The following is an 11,563-nucleotide window of genomic DNA, read 5'->3' on the forward strand; positions in this document are numbered from 1 at the left end:
CGGCCATTACACACTGCACAGCACGTACCAGCGGCTACCGTTACACAAACATGTCGGCACCCGGGGAGATATACAAATCAAGTGGTAAACATTCACTTTTATTAATTAATATTGATAAATGAGTAAACGTTTATACATTACGTGATATAAAGCTTGTTTAAGGTGTACAAAACACAATAAATTAAACTTGATAATCGTACACATGTAGCACAGATGCTAGCGTTACAGCATTGTTTATCAGTTGGGTTGATAGGAAACGTCGCTAATGATAGTCAAGCACCTGCTAAGCTAACGGTAGCGTTGCGGTTTTGTTTCCTTACACGTCATCTTCCGAGCATCTGGCAATGGAATGGCTTTATGGTCGGAGATTGCAGATATCAAGTAGGAATATCCCAAACAGTGTTGATTGAACTATTAGCGCTCTCGCGAAAATAAAATGAGATGTTGAGATGTTGTGCATAGTGCTGCGCTTTGCGCGCTCATGAAAATAGAGCCCCTTGAGTCAGCTCCGCGTCTGAGACCGTTAATCCGTGCATCTTATCATGTGACTTGTTGAGTGTGTTACCGTGGAGACGTAGCGCGTGTGGAGGCTTCACGCTATTCTCCGCGGCATCCACGCACAACTCACCACACGCCCCACCGAGAGTGAGAACCACATTATAGCGACCACGAGGAGGTTACCCCATGTGACTCTACCCTCCCTAGCAACCGAACCAATTTGGTTGCTAAGGAGACCTGACTGTAGTCACTCAACACACGCCCCACCAAGAGCGAGAACCACATTATAGCGACGACGAGGAGGTTAGTTTAGGAGGTGAGGAGAGTCTTTGATTATTGAGGGTTTAAATGTAATGAGCAGATGATTTAGAACAGAGCCATTAACAGATCGTGTTCACTATAACTCTATTATAGATTATAATCTCCTTTAACTGCGACTGTATTCACCATATAACACAACCTCCAGTGCATTAATGCTTTAATAATCTCTCATCAAACACACATCAGGTGAAAGGACGCATGAGTTCAGATCCTTCACACACGCACACAACCTGTCTTTACATTCCAGTAACATTCATAACCCGCATGTGTTAGTGAGATGAAGAACTCATATACAGGCCACAAGAAGAAAATCATGTTTCTAAACATCCTTCAGACTGGAGAAGCTCAGTGACAGCAGACTTTGTGTAGTTTGTGTGTGTGTGTGTGTGTAGTTTGTGTGTGTGTGTAGTTTGTGTGTGTGTGTTTGTATGTGTGTTTGTGTGTGTGTGTGTAGTTTGTGTGTGTAGTTTGTGTTTGTGTGTGTGTAGTTTGTGTGTGTGTATGTATGTGTGTGCGTGTAGTTTGTCTGTGTGTGTATAGTTTGTGTTTGTGTGTAGTTTGTGTGTGTGTGTAGTTCGTGTGTGTAGTTTTTGTGTGCTTGTGTGTAGTTTGTGTGTGTGTTTTTGTGTGTAGTTTGTGTGTGTTTGTTTTTGTTTGTGTTTGTGTGTGTGTGTGTATTTTGTGTGTGTGTGTCTCGTTTGTGTGTGTGTGTGTAGTTTGTGTGTGTGTGTATTGTGTGTGTGTGTGTGTGTGTGTGTAGTTTGTGTTTGTGTTTATGTGTGTGTGTGTGTAGTTGTGTGTGTGTAGTTTGTGTTTGTGTGTGTGTGTAGTTCGTGTGTGTAGTTTTTGTGTGCTTGTGTGTAGTTTGTGTGTGTTTTTGTGTGTAGTTTGTGTGTCTTTGTTTTTGTTTGTGTGTGTGTGTATTTTGTGTGTGTGTGTCTCGTTTGTGTGTGTGTGTGTGTGTAGTTTGTGTGTGTGTGTGTATTTGTGTGTGTGTGTGTGTGTGTGTGTAGTTTGTGTTTGTTTGTGTTTGCGTGTGTGTGTGTGTGTGTATAGTTTGTGTGTGTGTGTGTGTGTAGTTTGTGTGTGTGTGTAGTTTGTGTTTGTGTGTGTGTATTTTGTGTGTGTGTAGTTTGTGTGTGTGTGTGTGTGTGTAGTTTGTGTTTGTGTGTGTATTTTGTGTGTGTGTAGTTTGTGTGTGTGTGTGTGTGTGTAGTTTGTGTTTGTGTGTGTGTATTTTGTGTGTGTGTGTGTGTGTGTGTGTATGTGTGTGTGTGTAGTTTGTGTGTGTGTGTGTATTTTGTGTGTGTGTGTAGTTTGTGTTTGTTTGTGTTTGTGTGTGTGTGTGTGTATAGTTTGTGTGTTGTGTGTTCTGTGTATGGCAGCATAAAGACATAAAGATCATAACACCTGATGCAGGTGCAGCTTGAGTCATGTGATTGTGAAGAAGTGGGCGGAGCCGACAGAACACACGGCACACATGAACTGTCAGTCATTGACAGTTTTGTATGAAGGACATCAGAATGTGTCACAGGTCTGTTTGGTAATGCAATAGTAATATAGAATGCAGATCACCGTTTAATTGTGCATAATTAGAAAAACAAATCAATAGGCTGATCTACTTTTAAAAGGGAGGAAATATGTTGTTGTGTGTAAAAGGCCGTGCATCCAGTAATTTGCAACGTAGTATTACAGCATTTCTCTGATTACTTCCTCCTTAGAATGAAGCAATTCTGTTGTATTGCTCAGTGCTCTGGATAAAAGCGTGTGCTAAATGAATTAATGTAAATATAAATCAGACAGAGGGCAACATGGACAGGTTGAGTAACATGAACACATCCTCATAAACATCAACAAAAGTACACAAGGTCAAAGAAAATACCACCCACACTACATTAAATACAGATATGCACTTCAGAACACCACCCACATGTGCTTTCAACCGCTCAGCGTTTACACCTGGAGCGTTGAGCCCAAGATCTCTGGGATTTAATGATAGAGGCTTTTGAAAATGAAGACACAAAATGTTAAATGTTTAGATCAGTATCAAAAAGGATATTAAAGATTCAATCAGCAGCATTTGTGTCATAATGTTGATCACCACAAATATTAACTTGGACTCGTCCCTCCTGTTCTTTAAATGTGTGTTCCAGTGAGACACTTCCAATGCAAGTCAATGGGGTTTAATCTGTAAACATTAAAATACTGTTTCACAAGTATAGACACAAGACATAAACAATATGTGTGTTAACATGATTTTACTGTCATTAAATCACTCAATAACCACATCTGTGTGAAGATAGATACAATTTTACAACTAGTTGCCATGACAACGTAACACCATAAACACCAAAACGACCATAAAAATGGCGATTTAAACAAAATTTCAGCTCAAATAATACACACGTTTTAACAGAATTAATGTGAGTGATTTTATAAAATTATAAGCTTCACATTTCTGACTTTAAACCCTCCAAAAATTTACCACATTGAGTTCCATTGAGTTCCACTGACATCCATTGACCCCATTGACTTCCATTGACCCCATTGACTTCCATTGACTTCCATTGACTTCCACTGACTTCCATTGACTTCCACTGACTTCCATTGAGTTCCATTGACTTCCATTGACTTCCATTGAGTTCCATTGACCCCATTGACTTCCATTGACTTCCATTGAGTTCCATTGACCCCATTGACTTCCATTGACCCCATTGACTTCCATTGACCCCATTGACTTCCATTGACTTCCATTGACTTCCACTGACTTCCATTGACTTCCACTGACTTTCATTGAGTTCCATTGACCCCATTGACTTCCATTGACCCCCATTGACTTCCACTGACTTCCATTGACTTCCATTGACCCCATTGACTTCCATTGACCCCCATTGACTTCCACTGACTTCCATTGACTTCCATTGACCCCATTGACTTCCATTGACTTCCATTGACCCCACTGACTTCCATTGACCCCATTGACTTCCATTGACCCCATTGACTTCCACTGAGTTCCATTGACTTCCATTGAGTTCCATTGACTTCCACTGACTTCCATTGAGTTCCATTGAGTTCCATTGACTTCCACTGACATCCATTGACCCCATTGACTTCCCTTGACTTCTACTGACCCCATTGACTTGGAACACAGATTTCTGCTTTTTTTTATTTATTTTTTTAACCCCTTTTCTCCTAATTTGTTGTGGTGCGGTTACTCACCTCAATCCATGTGGCGGAGGACAAGTGTCAGTTGCCTCCACGTCTGAGAGCGTCAATCGGCGCATCTGATCACGTGACTCGTTGTGCATGACACCGCGGAAACTCACAGCATGTGGAGGCTCATGCTACTCTCCATGATCCACACACAACTCACCACACGCCCCATTGAGAGAACCACTAATCACCACCACGAGGAGGTTACCCCATGTGACTCTACCCTCCCTAGCAACCGGCCAATTTGGTTGCTAAGGAGACTCACAGCATGTGGAGACTCATGCTACTCTCCACGATCCACATACAACTCACCACACGCCCCATTGAGAGAACCACTAATCACTACCACGAGGAGGTTACCCCATGTGACTCTACCCTCCCTAGCAACTGGCCAGTTTGGTTGCTAAGGAGACTCACAGCATGTGGAGACTCATGCTACTCTCCACGATCCACATACAACTCACCACACGCCCCATTGAGAGAACCACTAATCACTACCACGAGGAGGTTACCCCATGTGACTCTGCCCTCCCTAGCAACTGGCCAATTTGGTTGCTAAGGAGACTCACAGCATGTGGAGGCTCATGCTACTCTCCACGATCCACACACAACTCACCACACGCCCCATTGAGAGAACCACTAATCACCACCACGAGGAGGTTACCCCATGTGACTCTACCCTCCCTAGCAACTGGCCAATTTGGTTGCTAAGGAGACTCACAGCATGTGGAGGCTCATGCTACTCTCCACGATCCACACACAACTCACCACACGCCCCATTGAGAGAACCACTAATCACCACCACGAGGAGGTTACCCCATGTGACTCTACCCTCCCTAGCAACCGGCCAATTTGGTTGCTAAGGAGACTCACAGCATGTGGAGACTCATGCTACTCTCCACGATCCACATACAACTCACCACACGCCCCATTGAGAGAACCACTAATCACTACCACGAGGAGGTTACCCCATGTGACTCTACCCTCCCTAGCAACTGGCCAGTTTGGTTGCTAAGGAGACTCACAGCATGTGGAGACTCATGCTACTCTCCACGATCCACATACAACTCACCACACGCCCCATTGAGAGAACCACTAATCACTACCACGAGGAGGTTACCCCATGTGACTCTACCCTCCCTAGCAACTGGCCAATTTGGTTGCTAAGGAGACTCACAGCATGTGGAGGCTCATGCTACTCTCCACGATCCACACACAACTCACCACACGCCCCATTGAGAGAACCACTAATCACCACCACGTCAATACTCGCTGAGCTAGACCAGACCCCAGAATTGTGCTTAATTTAAAGAAAAGGAGGAACGAGTGCTAATCAACATTATGCCACAAATACTTTTGATTCAGCTTCACTTTTTATTCTTTTGAATACTTCTAGAACTCTAGGCTCTCCAACTTTGGAAAAACAACACGATTTTTGCACTCACATTATCTCTGTGGAACAATAAAATCATGAATCTAATATTTTTATTTGTAGTTTTGCTCCAGTCATATGTAAAAACTGTCACAGTGCCTCAGCATTAATCAGGACTCACACACAGCCATGGTAATGGTCGTTAGGGGTGTGGTGTTGTGTTGAAGTGGGAGTGTCTGTGGGCTCCTGGTGGGCGTGGTCAGAGCTGTTACAATGATCTGCTGAGAGATCTGAGTGTGGAATGCAAATAATGCACAAATCTGCACCGTCACTCAATGAAGACAGTGAAGATCCTCCGTCAGAACTGTGTGAGGTTTTACTCTGTTTTTACCGCATCATGAATGGAAGCAGAAGGCTCAACAGGAGGTTTTCTCTGGACAGTTCAGGGTGAGTGTGTGTATTTATGCAAAGTAAGACTATATTATAGTGCTTTCATTGGCATACAGCAGATGATCGGTTGTGTTGATGTGTTTGTTTTCATTTTCACACACGACTGCAGGAAAACACAAACCCTCCGGCTATTACTCACTCATACATCTTCATTCTGCACATTTATGACACTTTCTCATGTGCTTAATGAGTTATGACAGTGAGAGCAAATGTCAATCATTTGATTTTATGGACTCACTTATAGATTTACTCACAGATTGATTCACAGTTTCATTGTTTTGTGTCAAATATACATTTATTTAAAAAAAAAAGCACATTCTACATAATATACACATTGTTATTTATATATTATGAATTTAAGATGCGTTAACATTAGTTAACATGAAAAGTAATCATGTTAATTTCAACATATACAAATATAGATTTAATATTAAAAGCTGTATATGTCACCTTTATGTATTATGAAAGGAATATATCCTAAACACAAATAACAATAACACACACAAATAAACAACAAAACACAAATCATACATTAAACAGTTTTAAGTCTTTATAAATCATATATATATAAACACTATATCTATATATACAATCAATTATTCATAGTTCATGATATATAACGCATTAAATCATTATTACTTTCTTTATGATAATATCAGTTCAGTATCATTTTAATTACAGATCTTTAATTTCACCATTAAATCAAAGAATAATTCAGTGAAGATTGAGAACTGAGAAAAGTATTTTACCGCTAATAATGTTGTGCTTGTATCTGGATTACTCGTGCATGTTTATGTAGTAATTATATATACAAATATACTGGGATAAACACTTTGGCGTTTGTTTTCATGAAAAACTGATCAGAACAAAATGAGCCACTTATTAACAGTTACCAGCATTTAATGTAAAATATAAAATAATGTTTTCGTGTAACTATTAGCGTCTACAGTAACTCTACAGTAACTCTACACTAACTCTACACTAACTCTACAGTAACTCTACACTAACTCTACACTAACTCTACAGTAACTCTACACTAACTCTACACTAACTCTACAGTAACTCTACACTAACTCTACAGTAACTCTACACTAACTCTACACTAACTCTACAGTAACTCTACACTAACTCTACAGTAACTCTACACTAACTCTACACTAACTCTACAGTAACTCTACACTAACTCTACAGTAACTCTACACTAACTCTACACTAACTCTACAGTAAATCTACAGTAACTCTACACTAACTCTACACTAACTCTACAGTAACTCTACAGTAACTCTACACTAACTCTACAGTAACTCTACAGTAACTCTACACTAACTCTACAGTAACTCTACACTAACTCTACACTAACTCTACAGTAACTCTACACTAACTCTACACTAACTCTACAGTAACTCTACACTAACTCTACAGTAACTCTACACTAACTCTACACTAACTCTACAGTAACTCTACACTAACTCTACAGTAACTCTACACTAACTCTACACTAACTCTACAGTAAATCTACAGTAACTCTACACTAACTCTACAGTAACTCTACACTAACTCTACAGTAACTCTACACTAACTCTACACTAACTCTACAGTAACTCTACACTAACTCTACACTAACTCTACAGTAAATCTACAGTAACTCTACACTAACTCTACAGTAACTCTACACTAACTCTACACTAACTCTACAGTAACTCTACACTAACTCTACACTAACTCTACAGTAACTCTACAGTAACTCTACAGTAACTCTACACTAACTCTACAGTAACTCTACACTAACTCTACAGTAACTCTACAGTAACTCTACACTAACTCTACAGTAAATCTACAGTAACTCTACACTAACTCTACACAGACCTGAAAACTTCACTGTCCATGAACCACATTAACCTGTTCTAGACAAACACACTCAAACTAAACCTCTTCAACTTCACATGTTTAAATCACTGTTTTAAGTGACTTTGCTCTCTGTCTGTCACACTCAGATCATCAGTGTGTGTGTTTGAAAGAACTTCACAGCAGACGCGTTCACACCTAACAAACTGATTGAGCTCAAATGCTGATCAAGTTTAATGAAACTCTAAGGAGAGTAAAGCCATTAACACACAAACACACACACAGACATAATACACACACGTTGCGCTACCTATCATTATAAGGACTTTCCATAGACATAATGATTTTGCGCAACACATCCCCTAAACTGTTGGGTTTAGGGGTTGTGTTGGGTTTAGGGGATGTGTTGGGTTTAGGCGTTGTGTTGGGTTTAGGGGTTGTGTTGGGTTTAGGGGGTGTGTTGGGTTTAGGGGTTGAGTTGGGGTTAGGCGTTGTGTTGGGTTTAGGGGTTGTGTTGGGTTTAGGGGGTGTGTTGGGTTTAGGCGTTGTGTTGGGTTTAGGGGTTGTGTTGGGTTTAGGGGGTGTGTTGGGTTTAGGGGTTGAGTTGGGGTTAGGCGTTGTGTTGGGTTTAGGGGTTGTGTTGGGTTTAGGGGGTGTGTTGGGTTTAGGGGGTGTGTTGGGTTTAGGGGTTGAGTTGGGGTTAGGCGTTGTGTTGGGTTTAGGGGTTGTGTTGGGTTTAGGGTGTGTGTTGGGTTTAGGGGGTGTGTTGGGTTTAGGGGTTGTGTTGGGTTTAGGGGTTGTGTTGGGTTTAGGGGTTGTGTTGGGTTTAGGGGTTGTGTTGGGTTTAGCGGATGTGTTGGGTTTAGGGGTTGTGTTGGGTTTAGGGGTTGTGTTGGGTTTAGGGGATGTGTTGGGTTTAGGGGTTGTGTTGGGTTTAGGGATGTGTTGGGTTTAGGGATGTGTTGGGTTTAGGGGTTGTGTTGGGTTTAGGGGATGTGTTGGGCTTAGGGGCTGTGCTGGGTTTAGGGGATGTGTTGGGTTTAGGGGTTGTGTTGGGTTTAGGGGCTGTGTTGGGTTTAGGGGCTGAGTTGGTGCTTAGGCGTTGTGTTGGGTTTAGGGGTTGTGCTGGGTTTAGGGGCTGTGCTGGGTTTAGGGTGTGCTTGGGCTTAGGGGTTGTGTTGGGCTTAGGGGTTGTGTTGGGTTTAGGGGTTGTGTTGGGTTTAGGGGTGTGTTGGGTTTAGGGGTGTGTTGGGCTTAGGGGCTGTGTTGGGTTTAGGGATTGTGTTGGGTTTAGGGGTTGTGTTGGGTTTAGGGGTTGTGTTGGGTTTAGGGGCTGTGTTGGGTTTAGGGGCTGTGTTGGGTTTAGGGGTTGTGTTGGGCTTAGGGGCTGTGCTGGGTTTAGGGGCTGTGTTGGGTTTAGGGGTTGTGTTGGGTTTAGGGGCTGTGTTGGGTTTAGGGGCTGTGTTGGGCTTAGGGGTTGTGTTGGGTTTAGGGGCTGTGTTGGGTTTAGGGGTTGTGTTGGGTTTAGGGGCTGTGTTGGGTTTAGGGGTTGTGTTGGGTTTAGGCGTTGTGTTGGGTTTAGGGGTTGTGTTGGGTTTAGGGGGTGTGTTGGGTTTAGGGGTTGAGTTGGGGTTAGGCGTTGTGTTGGGTTTAGGGGGTGTGTTGGGTTTAGGGGTTGAGTTGGGGTTAGGCGTTGTGTTGGGTTTAGGGGATGTGTTGGGTTTAGGGGTTGAGTTGGTGTTAGGGGTTGTGTTGGGTTTAGGGATTGTGTTGGGTTTAGGGGTTGTGTTGGGTTTAGGGGTTGTGTTGGGTTTAGGGGTTGAGTTGGGGTTAGGGGTTGTGTTGGGTTTAGGGGTTGTGTTGGGTTTAGGGGTTGAGTTGGGTTTAGGGGTTGTGTTGGGTTTAGGGGTTGTGTTGGGTTTAGGGGTTGAGTTGGGTTTAGGCGTTGTGTTGGGTTTAGGGGTTGTGTTGGGTTTAGGGGTTGTGTTGGGTTTAGGGGTTGTGTTGGGTTTAGGGGTTGTGTTGGGTTTAGGGGTTGTGTTGGGTTTAGGGGTTGTGTTGGGTTTAGGGGTTGTGCTGGGTTTAGGGGCTGTGTTGGGTTTAGGGGTTGTGCTGGGCTTAGGGGCTGTGTTGGGTTTAGGGGCTGTGTTGGGTTTAGGGGTGTGTTGGGCTTAGGGGTTGAGTTGGGCTTAGGGGCTGTGTTGGGCTTAGGGGTTGTGTTGGGTTTAGGGGTGTGTTGGGTTTAGGGGCTGTGTTGGGTTTAGGGGTTGAGTTGGGGTTAGGGCTGTGTTGGGCTTAGGGGCTGTGTTGGGTTTAGGGGTTGAGTTGGGGTTAGGGGCTGTGCTGGGTTTAGGGGTTGTGTTGGGTTTAGGGGTTGTGTTGGGTTTAGGGGTTGTGTTGGGCTTAGGGGTTGTGTTGGGTTTAGGGGCTGTGTTGGGTTTAGGGGTTGTGTTGGGTTTAGGGGTTGTGTTGGGTTTAGGGGTTGTGTTGGGTTTAGGGGTTGTGTTGGGTTTAGGGATTGTGTTGGGTTTAGGGGCTGTGTTGGGTTTAGGGGTTGTGTTGGGTTTAGGGATTGTGTTGGGCTTAGGGGTTGTGTTGGGTTTAGGGGTTGTGTTGGGCTTAGGGGTGTGTTGGGCTTAGGGGTTGTGTTGGGTTTAGGGCTGTGTTGGGCTTAGGGGATGTGTTGGGTTTAGGGGTGTGTTGGGTTTAGGGGTTGTGTTGGGTTTAGGGGATGTGTTGGGTTTAGGGGTTGTGTTGGGTTTAGGGGTTGAGTTGGGGTTAGGGCTGTGTTGGGTTTAGGGGTTGTGTTGGGTTTAGGGGCTGTGTTGGGTTTAGGGGCTGTGTTGGGCTTAGGGGTTGTGTTGGGCTTAGGGGCTGTGTTGGGTTTAGGGGTTGTGTTGGGTTTAGGGGTTGTGTTGGGTTTAGGGGTTGAGTTGGGTTTAGGGGTTGTGTTGGGTTTAGGGACTGTGTTGGGTTTAGGGGTTGAGTTGGGTTTAGGGGTTGTGTTGGGTTTAGGGATTGTGTTGGGTTTAGGGGTTGTGTTGGGTTTAGGGGTTGTGTTGGGTTTAGGGGGTGTGTTGGGTTTAGGGGTTGAGTTGGGATTAGGCGTTGTGTTGGGTTTAGGGGATGTGTTGGGTTTAGGGATTGTGTTGGGTTTAGGGGTTGAGTTGGAGTTAGGCGCTGTGTTGGGTTTAGGGGTTGTGTTGGGTGTAGGGGTTGTGTTGGGTTTAGGGGTTGAGTTGGGTTTAGGGGTTGTGTTGGGTTTAGGGGTTGTGTTGGGTTTAGGGGTTGAGTTGGGGTTAGGGGTTGAGTTGGGGTTAGGCATTGTGTTGGGTTTAGGGGTTGTGTTGGGTTTAGGGGTTGTGTTTGGTTTAGGTGTTGTGTTGGGTTTAGGGGATGTGTTGGGTTTAGGGGTTGTGTTTGGTTTAGGTGTTGTGTTGGGTTTAGGGGATGTGTTGGGTTTAGGGGTTGTGTTGGGTTTAGGGATTGTGTTGGGTTTAGGGTGTGTGTTGGGTTTAGGGGTTGTTTTGGGTTTAGGGGACGTGTTGGGTTTAGGGGTTGTGTTGGGTTTAGGGGATGTGTTGGGTTTAGGGGTTGAGTTGGGGTTAGGGGATGTGTTGGGTTTAGGGGTTGTGTTGGGTTTAGGGGTTGAGTTGGGGTTAGGCGTTGTGTTGGGTTTAGGGGATGTGTTGGGTTTAGGGGATGTGTTGGGTTTAGGGGTTGTGTTGGGTTTAGGGGATGTGTTGGGTTTAGGGGATGTGTTGCGCAAAATCATTATGTCTATGGAAAGTCCTTATAATGATAGGTAGCGCAACGTGTGTGTATTATGTCTGTGTGTGTGTTTGTGTGTTAATGGCTTTACTC

At 43.8% G+C, this 11,563-nt stretch overlaps 1 protein-coding gene across 1 annotated transcript in view; it reads left to right on the forward strand.

The window, feature by feature from the left end:
* Positions 1–5,714: 5,714 nt before the first annotated feature.
* LOC127645048 (uncharacterized) overlaps positions 5,715–11,563 on the forward strand; it is a 16,972-nt gene continuing 11,123 nt past the window's right edge. The window contains exon 1 of the mRNA XM_052128565.1: positions 5,715–5,851. Coding sequence (XP_051984525.1) covers positions 5,715–5,851 — 137 coding nt within the window. The remainder of the gene's footprint in view (positions 5,852–11,563) is intronic.

Source organism: Xyrauchen texanus, chromosome 6, assembly GCF_025860055.1.
Source record: "Xyrauchen texanus isolate HMW12.3.18 chromosome 6, RBS_HiC_50CHRs, whole genome shotgun sequence".
NCBI lineage: Eukaryota > Metazoa > Chordata > Actinopteri > Cypriniformes > Catostomidae > Xyrauchen > Xyrauchen texanus.